At 47.7% G+C, this 16883-nt stretch overlaps 1 protein-coding gene across 2 annotated transcripts in view; it reads left to right on the top strand.

The window, feature by feature from the left end:
- The window catches only part of DNAH3 (dynein axonemal heavy chain 3), a gene marked incomplete at its 5' end in the record, with an annotated part of 199493 nt that extends 190602 nt beyond the window's left edge, over nucleotides 1-8891 (top strand). For both annotated transcript variants that reach the window (XM_080680101.1, XM_080680100.1), the window contains 5 exons: nucleotides 488-655; nucleotides 1952-2094; nucleotides 5777-5981; nucleotides 6599-6736; nucleotides 8497-8891. In XM_080680101.1, coding sequence (XP_080536227.1) covers nucleotides 488-655; nucleotides 1952-2094; nucleotides 5777-5981; nucleotides 6599-6736; nucleotides 8497-8850 — 1008 coding nt within the window. In that variant the 3' untranslated portion in view covers nucleotides 8851-8891. The remainder of the gene's footprint in view (nucleotides 1-487; nucleotides 656-1951; nucleotides 2095-5776; nucleotides 5982-6598; nucleotides 6737-8496) is intronic.
- Nucleotides 8892-16883: the final 7992 nt, after the last annotated feature.

Genomic DNA, 16883 nt, shown 5'->3' with positions numbered 1-16883 from the left:
AGAGGGACGTTAAGGGGAAGCCTTGGCAGCGAACAGCCTGGCAAATGCTACTTGGAAAAAAAAGGTTCAGAAGGTGGTGAAAGGGGAGGGACCAAAACTGGACGGGAGGATGAGAAAGGAGCGAGGGAAACAAGACATCTGGAGGGAGGATGGGAAGGGCGTCTCTCATTGCGCCCCGCTGTGTGCCCAGGCGTGTCCTTCACAGCGTTCCCTGCCTTCCCACGGGCAGATGAGGGAGTGAGGCTCCGGGACCAGCCATGGCAGTGAGAGTGTGTTGGGGCTGGTCCAAGCCCCATTCTGTCTAGCTCCAAAGCCCCAGCACGGGGACGAGCTTGGGGTGTGTTTCCTGCACAGCGTGTGCGTGCCTGTGCGTGTGCCCATTCCCTGCTCAGTGTGAGTTCTGCCCGGGTTGGGTCTGGCCAAGCCCTGAGGGACCTGTGGGGCCCCAGGAGCCTACATGTATGTCACCTGAAGCTTTTCTTTCCAGTCCTACATCGAGTACCTCAGGAACCTCCCCATCACAGCCCACCCAGAGGTGTTCGGCCTCCACGAGAACGCCGACATCACCAAGGACAACCAGGAGACCAACCAGCTGTTTCAGGGGGTGCTGCTGACGCTCCCCAGACAGGCGGGCGCGAGTGGCAAATCTCCACAGGTAACTGGACTTGAGTTCAATTACCCAGGAGGTTTTCCATCCGGGGGCATAGGACTGTGAGAGATGAGCAAGGAGGCAGAAAAGTGGGGGCCTAGCAGCCCTGGCAGGGGGCACAGCCTGGTAGGGGGGTACAGCCTGGTAGGGGGCACAGCCTGGCAGGGGCACAGCCCGGCAGGGGATACAGCCTGGCAGGGGGCACAGCCCGGCAGGGGGCACAGCCCGGCAGGGGCACAGCCTGGCAGGGGGCACAGCCTGGCAGGGGGCACAGCCTGGTAGGGGGCACAGCCTGGCAGGGGGCACAGCCTGGTAGGGGGGTACAGCCTGGTAGGGGGCACAGCCCGGCAGGGGCACAGCCTGGCAGGGGGCACAGCCTGGCAGGGGGCACAGGTGCCCTGTCTTGCTGCTGAGAGTCCTCAGACACAAAAAGCACCAGTGTGTCCGACGTCAGCTATGGGACTTGTAGGAGTCACTGCTATACCCACATAGACCTATACTCCCTTCACATAATATTTAAAATCCAACTCTACTTGCCTTAAAAGTATTTATTCAAAACCTGCACGCCCGCACCATTAATGGAAACCCACCCCATTTCGGGAAAGCCGTGGCAGCCACTAAACAGAAAATGGCAGCCTCGCAGATGCAGCTTCTTTCCAGACGCTGCTGGGGCCAGTGCCGGGCATGCGGTTAGCACTGGCTGCGACTCTCCTGGAGGGAATGAGGAGAGAAGGTGCTAACGCAAAGGAGGTGACTTTCTCACGTGGGATCCAACCTTATTTGCTTCACGTGCTGGAAGCACCTGGGCTCATTTTGGGGGCCTCTCGAGGTCAGATCGCCATCCTCCATCTATAGACCTGGTGGGCAAGGCCCACTGCTCTGACCGCCTTGTTCATGCTGGGGTGTGGCTACGCCTTCCCAGGAGTCTCTGTCACTGGCCCTGCACGAGGCTGTCCTCTCAGGGGTGGGTCCTGAAAGACCCCGGGGAGAGCTGTGGGAGCCTCACCCAGGGATGCACAGCTGGGGTTCTGCAGCGTCAGGGCTGCCCGAGGCTCCCGCGCTGGCTCCCTCCAGGTGTGAGAATAGGACCCCCTTTGCTCAGCTTGTGACTTTCTGGGCCAAGGGTGACATCTTCCCCAATGGTGTGAGGGTCTTCCCCCACCACCTCACCCCTTTACCTGTAGGAACATTCCAGGAAGGTCCAGCAGATGTTTACAAAGACCCAGGCCGACGGCTTCAGGTTCACCAGGCCAGTCCCTGGCCTCGGGCTTGTTTCTTATGCACGCTCCTCTGCCCTTTAAGGAAGTGATTGAGGAGCTGACCCAGGACATACTCTCCAAACTTCCCAAGGATTTTGACCTGGAAGTGGTCATGAAGCTGTACCCTGTGGTCTATGAGGAATCCATGAACACCGTCCTGAGGCAGGAGCTCATCAGATTCAACAGGTGGGCCAGACAGGCTTATTTGGGTCCTGGGGTGGCGTCGGGGGTGGGGTCACATTGGCAGTGATGGAAGTGGACACTGATAGGGTGCTCTGCAGTGGAAGTGGTTCGTCTCGCCCACAGTGAGGGCTATAGATAGGACTATACCAACAAGTACTGGCCCAAGATTAAACCATTCCTCCTATTCACTCCCTCCCTCTCTCTCTCACTCACTCACTCACTCACTCATTCGTTTGATATCTGCAAAGTCAGGTGTCAGGTTAAAACCAATACCAAGCACAAGTAGAAGCAATCATTGCGCCACTTTCCTTGCGCCCTTGGTGCCAGGTATGGCTCCAAGCACCACGCATATGTTTGCATCCACCTCAGAGCAGTTGTTTGAAATATGCAGTTAGTAGTCCCTCACCCACCATTTTATAGGTGGGAAAACTTCGACCCAGATGGGTTAAGTAACTAGTGCAAGGTCACACAGTCATTCAGTGGAAGAACTGAATTTGAGCCCAGGCTGTCTGATTCCAGAGCCTGTGCACTTAGCCAATATGTGAAATTGGGGTAAATGAAGCAAGGGAAGGGGAGACATTCATCCCATGGCCTCTCCCGAGAGGCAGGGAAGGGGTGATGGGCTGGCATGGGCTCTCTCCTCACTTCTCTGGGTGCTGTAGATAGCACTGAGCCCTGGGATTATCTTGATTTATAGTCAAAATTACAAGGTTCCCAAAGACCATCCAGGCCAGACGAGGAGACTCCCTGCTGTGGCCTCCAAGGTTGTAGTGCTGCAGACGCCATGTGTGGCTGCCTCCATTTGCCTCATTGGTCCTTGCTCAGCTTTCGGGGCAGCTCTGACTCTGAGGGACGAGGGAACTAGAAGGATGTCATCTAAGAATTTCTTGACTTCCCCAGCCTTAGGGTTCCTCTCTGGAGTCAATAAGCAGTTGGCTATTTGGGGGAACCAAGCGAAGTATGGGGTGCGAACTAGGCTGTGGCACCACTATGGCGAGTCAGGTAACTTGACACCAGGGGCTGTAGTCCTCATACGTCCAAGCACCAGGCCTGGTGGCTTCCAGCCCCTGCCGAGGCCCCAGGCTCGTCCTGGGGTGGCAGCTGCCACAGCCTTTGCCACTGGCTGTGGTCAGACAAGCCAACAAGGTAAGCAGCCTTGTTTTCCAGTGAGGTCAGGACGGGTCACACAGGACAACACCCGAACATCCCTCCTCACTGCCATCACCCAGTGTCACGAGAAGCCCCGAAGGACTCCGTGACAGTCCAGCTTCCAATTCAGAGGAACCATGGTTGTCTTCTGGGTAAATGTCCTCTCCTCGGTACTGAAACCTCAGAGCGAGCAGAGCTCCTACCTGCAAGAACAGAAGGAAGACTTTTGCAAGCAGGAGTCCAGGTGTCACGGTTCAGGTCTGTGGGACGCTGCCCTGGACTCCTCAGTGAAGCAAGTGCGCAGAATGCTCGACCCTTCCATTTTCTTACTGCAGACATCTCAGTCCCTCAGCCACAATCCTTTCTAGCATTTGACCATTCTCGTGTCCATTTGGCTGGGATTTCATAAATCTTAGAGATGACTGCTCTCTCTGGGGGCAGGTTCTTGGGCCGGAGGTGCATTCCCTTGGGCGTGGCGAGGCCTGGTCACAAGGCCAGGGATGGACAGGCACGGGTGGCATCTCCCAGGCTGCCCTTCAGTTGCCTTTTCTTAGGTGCGCTTCATAGTCTATTAAAAAGAACAGTTTGGGTCAAAATGGCAATTTAGATAAAAACCATTAAAATTGCATTACCCTTTGACCTAAACTTTTTCCTTTTAGTGAGCAAATCATTATTTATTTGCACAGAGATTGATATCAATGAATATTCCTAGCAATGTTGTTTGCAGGGACAATAATGTAGAAATAATAAGTTTCAGCAATAGGGGAATCCTATCTAATAAAAGAGTAATGTGCAAATTAACCCTCACTCCGCTACACCCACAAGCCACGCCCACCAGCCAATCAGGAGCGAATATGCAAATAAACCCAACCGAGATGGCTATGGCCACAGAGAGCAGGCGGGAGGCCTGGGTTTCCCCGGCGATGGAGGAAGCCAAGCTTTCTGCCTGCCCTTGCCAGCCTAGGCCTCCACTCAAGGCTACAAAGTTTCAATGACAGAAGATACATAAATCCAAACAGAAATGGCAGCAGCCACGGAGCTGGAAAGAGCAGGAGGCTAGGGTTGCCCCCGGTGATGGAGGAAGCCAAGCTTTCCACACACCCTGGCCAGCCCAGGCCTCTGCTTAAGGCTACAAAGTTTCAATTATAGAAGATACATAAATCCCCAAAAAAATGGCTGCCGCCACAGAGCAAGCAGAAGGCTTGGCTCCGCTCCAGGCTACAAAGTTTCAATTATAGAAGATAAATAAACCCCAGATACCAAGGCCTCTGCTTGGGTCGCCAGGGAGCATGGCTGGCCTGCAAACCACCACAGGCCCCTCGCCCAGGCCGCCCCACGCCCCAAGGGAACTCCCACCCTTCAGGGCAAACCAGCTGGCCTCCACCTGTGCGCTAGGCCTCTATCCTATCTAATAAAAGAGTAATATGCAGATTGACCATAACCCCAACACACAAGATGGCTGCCCCCATGTGGACACAAGATGGCCACCACAAGATGGCCAGCAAGGGAGGGCAGTTGTGGGCGATCAGGCCAACAGGGGAGGGTAGTTGAGAGGGACCAGGCCTGCAAGGGAGGGCAGTTGGGGGCGATCAAGCCTGCAGGGGAGGGCAGTTAGGGGTGACCAAGCTGGCAGAGAGGAAAGTTGGGGGTGACCAGGCCTACAGGGAAAGGCAGTTGGGAGGGACCCAGGCCTGCAGGGGAGAGCAGTTAGGGGTGACCAGGCCTGCAGGGGCAGGCAGTTTGGGGGGACCCAGGCCTGCAGGGGAGAGCAGTTGTGGGGGGGGGGCCAGGCCTGCAGGGGAGGGCAGTTAGGGGTGACCAGGCCTGCAGGGGAGAGCAGTTAGGGGTGACCAGGCTTGCAGGGGAGGGCAGTTAGGGGCAATCAGGCTGGCAGGGGAGCAGTTAGGCATCAATCAGGCTGGCAGGGGAGTGGTTAGGGGGTGATCAGGCTGGCAGGCAGAAGCGGTTAGGGGCAATCAGGAAGGCAGGCAGGTGAGCAGTTGGGAGTCAGCAGTTCTGGATTGTGAGAGGGATGTCTGACTGCCCGTTTAGGCCCAATCCCGTTAGGATAGGGCCTAAATGGGCAGTCCGACATCCCTCGAGGGGTCCCAGATTGGAGAGGGTGCAGGCTGGGCTGAGGGACACCCTCCCCCGTGCACGAATTTCGTGCACCGGGCCTCTAGTAGTTACATAAAATGGAACACCTTACAGTCATTACAAAGGATAAATATTGTAAATTGGAAAAAAAGATCCCTATATGCTAAGAGAGAAAACCAGATTACAAAAAAAATAATCTAGTATAATTACTTTAAAAATAATTTGTTTATATACAGAAAAATCTGGAAAGATATATGTGCATCAAGTTATTTCCAGTGGTAAGACAGTTGGGTGATTTAATTTTTCTCAGCTCTAGACGTTTTCTGCCGTGAACATACACTAACTGTCTGACGTTTTAAAGGGAAAGTGACAGGAGCCAGGAGTCCGTGTCCTGGGGAAGGCGACTGGGCAGGGGCTGAGCACGCCTTTGTCCTCACAGGTTGACCAAAGTGATCCGGAAGAGCCTCATCAGCCTGGTCCGCGCCATCAAAGGGCAGGTCCTGATGTCCTCGGAGCTGGAGGACGTCTTCAGCAGCATGCTCGTGGGCAAAGTGCCGGCCATGTGGATGGCCAAGTCCTACCCATCGCTGAAGCCGCTGGGTGGCTATGTGGCCGACTTGCTGGCCCGCCTGACCTTCTTCCAGGTGCCTGGCAGGGGGTCCCAGGTGCCCGGCATGCACGCTCAGGTGGCCAGGACATGCGGAAAGGACAGACTAGAGGCGGTGGGAGGAGGCGAGGCAGCGCGCTGCAGCCTGGATTTGCTCCTCTGGGAACAGTTTCCCCAGAGTGGAGGGCAGGAGGGAGTTGAGAATTCTTAGAAAGGTTGTAGCCTGTGGAGGCAAGTGCAGGAACTATTATAAATGTCACAAACTGGTGGCTCGTGGACCAGATTTGGCTAAAAGATACATTTGGTTTGGCTCCTGGCAATTTAAAATTCTTGAGCTAGCCTGTAAACATTGGATTATTAGACATAAAAAGCAAGATGTTTGTCCTAAGAATCCAGGGGACTTGGCCAATGGCAGCATGGCCACTCAGCTACAAGGACTGGCTGCCGCTCAGCCTGGACCCAGCTTCCCCGAGTGTTTCTTCGGGCAGAAATGTATTTCTTTGTACCTTCATTGAGTGGGAAACATAAGCTAAACTGGAAGGCGCCTATTTCACAGAAAGGAGAAAAGCTATTTCTGAACGGGCCCTGTTTGCAGTGCCTGTCTCATGCTGTCGTGGGCTTTGTGTGGACTGAGTTTTGTTTCTGTGGCCCCAGGACTGGATCGCCGGTGGGCCCCCTGTGGTCTTTTGGATCTCTGGGTTCTACTTCACGCAGTCGTTTCTGACAGGTGTCTCCCAGAACTATGCCCGGAAGTACACCATCCCCATCGACCACATTGGGTTTGAGTTTGAGGTAGGAGCTTCGGCCCGGGTGCTTGGGGTCAGCCAGGGGCAGTGCTGCCTGTTTCCTTACTGGTCTGAACGTTCCATGTGCGGGCACAAGTGCTTCTGAGACATACAAATGAAATACTTAGCATGAACTAAAGTAGTTCCAAAAGTTATTCCTGCCAGAACCAGGGGATTCCCAAGGCCATGTATCTGTATATATAAAAGGGTTCTATCTTTTCAAAGGAAAAATCTGCCATCTTTATACTAAGAAAAATGAAAGCATTCGCCTATGCTGTCTAGTTAATGTGGCAGCTCCTCATTTGGAGAGATGTTCATGGACTTGGGGAGTCCCTTCCTTGGGGTAAAGTTAAAGGAATTGTCAGTGGTGGAGTATCACCCTGTCAGACTCTCTGGAGAGAAAGGAGCAGAGGGACTGGCGGGTTGTAGAGTTTTAAACTCTGTGGAAAGATTGATTGAGATCATCTAATCCAGACTTCACAAACTGGTTGCCCTAGGCTCAATTTTGTTTGTGAATAAACTTAACTCTGAAGACAATGTTAATCCAAAATTAATGCACTAAAAAAAAATAACTGGGATAAACATTAGAAAAAATATAAAATCACATTTTTTTAAAATAATGTGTTTTTCTTTGTTTTAATGTTTATTTTTTATTCATTTTTTACAGAGTGGAAGGGAGAGAGATAGAGAGTTAGAAACATCGATCAGCTGCCTCCTGCACACCCCCTACTGGGGATGTGCCCAAAACCAAGGTACATGCCCCTGACTGGAATCGAACCTGGGACCCTTCAGACCGCAGGCTGACTGAACCGGCCAGGGCTAAAATCACATTTTTTTGATGCTGAAATGACTGTATACCTAGAAATACTAAGAGACCCTAAAATCATATCTATAAGAATAGGAGAATTTGTAAGGTGACTGGTTAAATATACAAAAATCAATATCCTTTCCCATTCTAGCAATAAGTACTTAGAAGTAAAAATGGGGTAAACATTCCATTGACAATAACAAAACAATTAGAATTTGGGTGATTTTAGAATGGAGCATATGCTCTGTAGTTCACCCTAACCCCCACCACTCCCTGTTCTCCTACCTGAGCCATTTTCTGCGTTTACTGGAAGGAATTAGAGTTTACTACCTCGGAGTCTCATTGTGGTGGATACCCTGGCCGCTTAGCTCAGTTGGTTAGGGCATTGTTCCAATAAACTAAGGTCGCAGGTTCAATCCCGGTCAGGGGACATGCAGGAATCAATCAATGAGTTGCACAAATAAGTGGGACAACAAAAATGGATGCTTCTCTCTCTCTCTCCCTTCCTGTCTCTCTCTAAAATCAATCAATAAAAATAAATAAATTGTGGTGAACTAGAGCTGGCTCATACCAACTCCCCAGAGCCAGTTGGAACTGATTATTAAGCAGGTGGTGGCCTGAACTTGGCCATGTGGGAGTCTGTAGACCACAGAAATTGAACCAAACTACAAGCCAGGCTCTCTTTCTTCCCCAGATAACTGTTTCTGACCTACCCTCACTTCAGAGGTCCCGGGTCAGAAAGGGTCACAGCTAGTTCCATTGAAGGTGGCCTCTGGCTCCTAGTTTGGTGCCTGCCCTATGCCTGCCACACAGAAGGGCACCTGGCCCGTGGGCAGCAGACAGCCATTTCATCACAGAAGCCAGCGTTCTGGGAGGTGCATGCTGGGACAGGCAGACATCGCAGCCAGGCTGCTCTTTTCCAAATGGCAGGTCCCGGAACTCATAGCCCTCTCTTCTAGGTAACCACACAAGAAGCCGTCATGGAGAGCAGCCCAGAAGACGGGGCCTACATCAAAGGACTCTTCTTAGAAGGTGCTCGCTGGGACAGGAACACAATGCAGATCGAGGAGTCTCTCCCTAAAATCCTCTACGACCCACTGCCCATCATCTGGCTGAAGCCTGGGAAAAGCGCAGCATTTCTGCACCAGGGCCTATACGAGTGTCCAGTCTATAAGACAAGCGCCCGGAGGGGCGTCCTGTCCACCACGGGCCACTCTACCAACTATGTCCTCTCCATTGAACTCCCCACGGACAGGCCCCAGAAGCACTGGATAAACCGCGGGGTGGCCTCCCTGTGCCAGCTGGATAACTGAGGCATCTGTCTGTACATCGAAATAAAGCGCATTCGTTCTCCACTGCCGTCTGGTGTTCCTTTCGTGAGAGGGCTTGGCGTGATGAAGGCGATGAGGTGAAGTTAACTGACATCATGCTTGCTCTGAGCCAGCTGTAGAGCAGCCCTATTAAGCAGGTTATAACTATCATCCTCATTCTACAGCTAAGAAACCATGTTACAAGGGAGGTTAGTAATAGCCCCCAAACTGGACAGCTACTGAGACAGGCCGCTTCCCCTTGGGCCTTTAGCCCTGTGGATAAGCAGCCCGGGTACTGTCCCCTGTTCTTTTGCTGTAACTGACACTGCATTTTAATCGCATCTTTCCTAGTCTTTTTTTTACAGGGCTGACATCAGGGCCTCTCGGAAGTTGAAAGAGGCTGTGACTTACTTTTTAAGGCTCATGAAAGGTTTAAAATGCACTTCTCACAACCACCTCAAGTGGTAGGTATGGTCATATCTCCACTTTAGAGATGCAGAAGCGAAGGCTTAGAAAGTAGCCCAGCGTTCCACAGCTGGTCTGTGGTGGCCCTGGGAGTGCTGGCCTACACAGATGGGCTGGAATTTCAGGAAGAAAGGAGAGGTGAGAGAAACAATATTCGTGCATGCCTGCTGTGCCATGAGTCGCAGCAAGGCCTTCAGATATCTTGCTTGATCCAGGTTGGGAGACTGAGTAACTGGCCTGAGGTCTCCCAGCCTTTGCTGCATTGCAGAGCTAGGTTTGGAGCTGAGGCAGCCTGGCTGTAAACCCAGTGCATTTTTCACAGCACGTGCTGCCCCCTGCTGAGGACTTCGCAATGTTGTGATGTGGAATCTTAGATTAGTTTCAACCATGTCCAAGAAATGTCCACTGTTTCTGAGGGCCAAGTAGAAGAGAATCCTGAAGGAGATAAAAATCAAGTCCTCAAAGTATCACTTCTCAACTAACTCTCCCATGAAGCACACTGGCTCTGAGTGGCTTCTTTCGGGCCATCCATTGATCTGAGCAAGACATGGGCTGTGCAAGAGTCAGTGTCTGCCTGCTGCTCGGCTTCACCAGAAGGAAGGCCTGCCTCGGATCTTTGATTTCTTCTGATCACAGGAAGCTTCTGAGAAACAAACTCATTTCAAAACCTTGTTTCTTCATGGGAACATGGGGCTGACCAAGTTCTGATTTCAGGCCTCTGAATTAGGAGACCACAAACCAGCTAAGTGACCCCGGAGAGAAGTGCCTGTGGGGAGTGCTGATCTTGCCAGGAGCAATGGAGACAGGAGGGGCCAGTCTCCTGCTCAAGGTAGGGTGGAAAAGAAAGTCAGAATGGCTAGAGAGCTGGAGCTGCCTTACTGTTCCAAGTGAGATTGTTAGTCCTGTGAGATGGAATCCATGAACCTTGCACTGGTCAGGTAAGTCACATTGCAAGTGCAAGGCACTGAGGGGGTTGCTAAGAAACAACTGCATTTTAATTACAGTTGTCTAACTCCCTCTTTAGCAACAAAAGCTGTGGAGGCAGGTGCTGGAGGCTAAGTCCAGCAGGTCATAATAAATGGGAGAAGTCCTCAAAAGGTTGAATGGACATTTTCAGCAGGGCTGAAAATCTGCATGTTATTACCTGCTGCTGGAATAGCCAAAGGCAATTCCCCTAACCTGTTTACCAAACCTTACCTTTGATGTGTATATCTCCTTTGTTAAAGGCAAAATGTGTGAATAAAGAGCCATGGGTGTGGGTCTGGAGATTCAGAGAGCTTAGTCACTAGAGCTAAGCCTCCCCTGGCTCCCCCAAAATGCCTCCCAAATTTATATTTCTTGTGTAGTCTCTCAATTCACTTACACGCAGCCCCTTCTCCAGATTCCTGAATCCTTAATGCAGAAAGACCCTAGCATTTATGGCTTCCAAACACGGACATCTGGAGAAGAAGATTCACCAGAGTGAAGAAAATAAGTTAATCACTGGTAAAGGTGGAGGTCACCGGTAAAGGTGGGGATCACCGTAAATTTGGTGGGGAGATTCACTGTGTATAAAGCTTGCACCAGCTTTGGAAGTCGCGATCCAAAGAGGGCAAGGGCATCTTTTGTTTCAAGCCAGGCCATATGGGGAAGAATTTGATCAAAAGGCAAAATTATAAAGAAATTAAAATGTCAAAAGGTACTTTTTAAAATCAGGCTCAAGGAAAAAGAGTGCCATTGTCATCTTTAACTATGTGGGGTCTTGTTCTGCTTCTAGTATGGAAAGACTTGGCAGCCAGAGAGGGTGGAGCTGTTAATCCTCTCGCCATGGAACTCTCTGATGCTTTGTTTAAAAATTACCATAGGATGCCTTGGGACAGGCAGATTTTAGCTAAAATAACTTTAAAGGCCAGTCAATGCTATGGAGCGCAGAATAGGAAAAGATTTGGGAAAAGAACTGTGATTTATTAAGTCTTGTCTATATGTTATCTGTTGAGTGTCGTTTTTTCTGTCATTTTTGTTTGGTTTAATATGTTTATTATTAGTCTATTAAGCATGCCTTTGGTTTAATTAAATAAGAAGGGAGGCCTTGGTAGCCAGGCCATTTACTGAATTTTCCCCCAAAGGAAGCAGGATGTGGGGGTGGGGAGACACATGATAATCCTGTAAAATGGATGCCCACTCCTGAGAGTGCTAAGAAAAGTCTCATCTTCGCCATGTTTTTTCCCGGTCCGTCATTTAAAAATTTAGCAGAATTTATGAATGCATCTGGGATTTCTGTACTCATAAAGAGAGAAAGCTAGCTTAAAACAAAAGAGCACTCCATCCGATTTTGGATAAGATTTTGGGCTGAGCTCAATCTTTTTGCAGATGTTATAGAAAAAAACCAAAAACTTTTTCTCAAAAGAAAGAAGATGGCGAAAATGACCCAAAGGGAAAAATACAGGCTGGTTCTAAGCAACAAGATTGGTATTTCCATAATAGAGGGCATTTTTTGAATAATAATGGACCACATCCCAAAGTTAACATTAAGGTCGCTAGAAGTCAGTAAGCTATCTCTGTTACAGAATTTGCCAAAGAAAATGCCTTGGATAATAATAATTGGCTTTAGAATCTCAAAATTATTGAAACATGGATAAATAAATGTAACTAATATGAAGGATTTGTGGTGAAGCTTTTCAGTAATAATCTATATTAATAAAAGTGTAATATGCTAATTAGACAGGATGTCCTTCTGGACAACCAACCTCCCAGATGAAGCCAGGGCTGTGAGGGCCGAGCCCCTTGCATGAATTTCATGCATCGGGCCTCTAGTCCTATACAATAAAGAGATATATGCAAATTGACTGTCACTCTCTCACAAGATGGCTGCCTACAACCAGGCTGGCAGGGGGGTTAGTGAGGGATGATCAAACAACTGAACAAGCAGGCTGCATGGGGTGACCAGGCCAGCAGGGAGGTTATTGAGGGATGACCAAATGACTTAACAGCAGGCCGTGTGGGGCAACCAGGCCGGCAGGGAGGCCATGAGGGATGACCAGGTCAGCAGGGAGGGCAGTAAGAGGTGACCAGGCTGGCAGGGGGGGCAATTAGGGGCAACCAGGCTGGCAGGGGGTGCAGTTGGGGGCAATTAGGCTGGCGGGGGGGGCAGTGAGGGGTGACCAGGCTGGCAGAGGGGGGCAGTTGGGGGTGACAAGGCCAGCAGGGGGGGCAGTAAGTGGTGACCAGGCTGGCGGTGGGGGGGGGGGGGGGGGGGGCAGGCAGTAAGGAGTGACCAGGCCCGCAGGGACGGGGCAGTTTGGGGACGACCAGGCAGGCAGGCAGGTGAGCAATTAGGAGCCAGCGGTCCAGGATTGTGAGAGGGATGTCCGACTGCCGGTTTAGGCCTGATCCCAGGGATCGAGCCTAAACCGGCAGTTGGACATCCCCCGAGGGGTCCCAGATTGGAGAGGGTACAGGCTGGACTGAGGGGACCTCACCCCCATGCACAAATTTCATGCACTGGGCCTCTAGTGTATTAATAATGAAGTTCCAGTAGCCCAGGAGAAACTAGTTTCACTCCTTGATGGAGGAGGGGGCTGGTCACATTTCTCTCAGAATGTGGCGATTTCACATTTAAATGGCTACAAGCTTGCTTCCCAGCTTCCCCCTCCTTTTGCCAGCCAGAAATTTGGTTTTCCAAAGTCTATGGCAACTTGGAGCTTTGGAGTTTGCTAAATTAAATAATAAAAATTTATTGAATGTCTAAGTATTTTAGGATAACAAAATACTGAAATTTTAATCTGAGTTTTCCTCACATGAAAAATCTAAAGGATAGAATTGAATTTATTAATTAAATATGTATTGTATTTTTGGAATATATTCTTAAAAATATAAAGTTATTACTAGTCTGAAAAATGCTAATCTGAGAAACTACTGATCTGAGAAATAACTTACCAGCTAAAATTTAAGGCTTCTAAGAGTTTAAAGTTCAAATTAAGTTGGGAGTAATTATATAGTTGTAATAACAAAATGCATAAAGTATAGAAATTTATTTTTGAGAAAATAATTCTAAGATATAATATTTTATATGGTCTAATCAAAAAAGAGAATTAATTCTATGGTCTGAACCAAATTTTTAATATAAAAACCAGTTTAAATTTAATTGATATCTTTTAGAATAATTATAAAAAGTATATATATTTGATGGTCTTTCCAAGTTAAATTTCAAGAATTTAACCAAGAGATGATTTTAGGACACTCCAAGGGCCCTGGAGTGGTTCAAGAATTTATTCTCTCTTCTTAAAAGAAATATTTTTGAAATAGGCCGATCTAATATAATTGAAATCACATAGAAAGCTGTATCAAATAAATATTAACAACTATATTTTATTTATAGACATATATTTTAAATGTTACAAAGGTTTTAACCTCTAAGGGAGGGCAGGACAAGATTGCTGAATATTTCTGAAGCAGCAGAATTTTAAAAACAAAAGCAAGCAATAGCCCTCAGGTAGCCTGCTCTCAGATAGGCTGGGGGGATGGGACACCATCTATACTTCATAGGTCAAACGTATAAGTTTGCTTACTTTACTTTTTCAATAAGAGATGCCTAGTTTAATTACTTAATAAATTGCTTTTTATAATATAATCAAGGTCTCATATAAATTAAGTTATATGAGAAGCAAATATTTTTATAAACAATTCTAGTAAAAATAGTTACTAAGACCTCCCATAATCCCTCTGTGTGTGCAAATGAGCACTAGCCAAAAAGAATGCCATTTAAAAGTAAATTTTATCTTAATAAAAAGGAGAAATTTTAATATCTCTTCTGCTAATATTTACAGGGTAAACTGAAAGTTATTATTCAAGCATTAAATCTAATAATAAAGTCACCATAAATAAAGTCACTTAATATGTAGGCAGCAGTATCAGCCAACATCTGCAAAGCAACCAAGTGTGTTGCTCAGTTTAAAAGAAAGAAAAAAGGTTTTTAAAAAAGAAAGTTCCTAAGTATGGCCTAGAAATTACTCTGAGAGGAAATAAAGGGAGGTTTCCTTCAAATGTATAGAAAACTGTAATTAAAAGTCAATGTATTAGGCCTCAGAAAGAAAAGTAAATAATTTGCATTTTGCCTCCCTAAACGAAGCTTATATAAATATACTCAAAGACTGATAGTAAAAAATCAATTAGTATCATTTACTGTCCACAGCCAAGGACAAGTAAAGTTAGAAAATAAGCCTTATTTCACACTAATTTAAATTGGCAAATTAAAATAAGTGAATATTCAGGGAAACTTAGTTGTACTAGGCAGGAGACTATTTCTGGAGCATTAACTAATTTTTTACTGATGGTTCATCTCATAGTAAAAACTGCTTATCATGCAATGAATTCAGACCAGTCATACTTCTGTGCTAAGAATTAAATTAAAAGTTATTAAGGGTGCATTACAGGATTTCCAAAAGCCTCTTGATATTATTTAAAACAAAAAAGGGGGGTGGGATAGTAATCTTCTGTAAGTAAACTACATCAAGCCTAATTACTTACATTTTTACTTAAAAAATTTTTTCACTTGTAATGCTGATGGCAAGACACACATGGTGTCAGAAATAGCCAAAGGAAAATGGTTTGGGCAAAATGAAAGATCCTGAGTCTAGTTTATAGAAAGGTCACTTTATTAACCTTTGGTCAAGAATATGCTTATATATTTCCAGAGAACTCCTCCAAGCCCGTGTGGATTCCTGCAACAATGGATCCGAGAGAGGAACTGACCAGACTACTCCAGCCACAGATGGCAGTGGCTCCAAGCAACACGCTGACGAGACAAAAGAAAAACAGTCTAGAGATGGGGGATGGTGAAGACGACTTGCCATGCTAGCAATCAGCAGCTGTGCGTCGCTGCAGGTTGCCCAGGACAAGCCAAAGAAGGTTGGACCTGCATTGCCATTGCTCACCATTTATCCACCATCCAGAACTAGAGTATCATTGCTGTCATGTTACAGGGGACAATGATTGGGAAGGGGACTCAAAGAACTGTTGGCCCAGAAAGGGAGTTTACTGCAGACTGATTCCTTTGATGCCTGGCAGCAATTTAAAAGGACATGATAGAAATCAATCCTTGTTATTGAATCTAAAAATCTTAAAAGGACCCGAGCTCTGCAAATGGCATACATTCTTATAAAATTTATTAAATCAAAAAGGGTGATGTGCTGGGGGCTAAGGCCAGCAGAATATAATAAATGCGAGAAGTCCTCAAAAGGTTGAATGGACATTTTCAGCAGGGCTGAAAGTCTGCATGTTATTACCTGCTGCTGGAATAGCGAAAGGCAATTCCCCTAACCCAGTGGTCGGCTAACTGCAGCTCGCGAGCCACATGCAGTTCTTTGGCCCCTTGAGTTTTTAGCAAAAGCCAGCTTAGGAGTACCCTAATTAAGTTAACAGTGTACCTACCTATATAGTTTAAGTTTAAAAAACTTGGCTCTCAAAAGAAATTTCAATTGTTGTACTGTTGATACTTGGCTCTGTTGACTAATGAGTTTGCTGACCACTGCCCTAACCTGTTTACCAAACCTTACCTTTGATATGTATATCTGCTTTGCTAAAGGGCAAAATGTGTGAATAAAGGGCCGTGGGTCCAGAGATTCAGAGAGTTTAGTCCAGGGGTGGGCAAACTTTTTGACTCGAGGGCCACAATGGGTTCTTAAACTGGACTGGAGGGCCGGAACAAAAGCATGGATGGAGTGTTTGTGTGAACTAATATAAATTCAAAGTAAAGGAGCGGAGGGGAGAGCAAGAGAACCCTTCGCTCTTTCGGCTCTGCGGGCCGGATAGAACAGCCGAACGGGCCGGATTCGGCCCGCGGGCCGTAGTTTGCCCACGGCTGGTTTAGTCACTAGAGCTAAGCCTCCCTGGCTCCCCCTAAATGCCTTACAAATTTATATTTCTTGTCTAGTCTCTCAATTCATTTACACACAGCTCCTTCTCCAGATTCCTGAACCCTTAATGAAGAAAGACCCTAGCAGGCAGGGACTGGCCATTTCATTCCTTAGGGGTCAAGGGACAGAATGTTTCTGTATAATGGATTACATTTTTATAACTTAAAACATTTCCTCCATTTTGAAAAGAAAGATTGCCATGAGCCATGAGCCAACGTCTCTCCGTGGAAGAGCAGCCTGTTCTTCAGAAGCTGGTGCCTTGGAGCCCAACACCTGGGGCAGAGGTGGCCAGTGGTTAGCCCGGCCAGATGCATCAGCCTGCCTCCCAATGGCTCAGCAGGTGACAGCAGACAAACCTTGTCACCAAGCTACTCTTTGCTTTTTAAAAATCTAGTGTTGGGTGGTTTTCATGTGAGTATTGGAAGGAAATTTCATTGAGAGAAGGAATATAGGAAGATAGGTTCTGCCTTTAAAAGACCAAAACATGGAGATCTTATTGTCTTGGAGAGAAAATGAAAAAAGAATATGCATCTTTGCAAAGAAGAGTAGGCATATAAAATTCACTTTTAGGTAAGATTCTTGGCACACAGAAGAAACTGAGGCTAGTTAGCAATTAGATGGACTTCCATCTTGGAGGAGGCTGGGTGGGAAAGGTGGTCTCTACACTCAACAGAGCAA

The sequence above is a fragment of the Plecotus auritus genome, assembly GCF_963455305.1.
Source record: "Plecotus auritus genome assembly, chromosome: 7".
Taxonomy (NCBI): Eukaryota; Metazoa; Chordata; class Mammalia; order Chiroptera; family Vespertilionidae; genus Plecotus; species Plecotus auritus.
The sequence above is the reverse complement of the archived record's forward strand: the minus strand, read 5'-3'. Positions and strand labels throughout refer to the sequence as shown.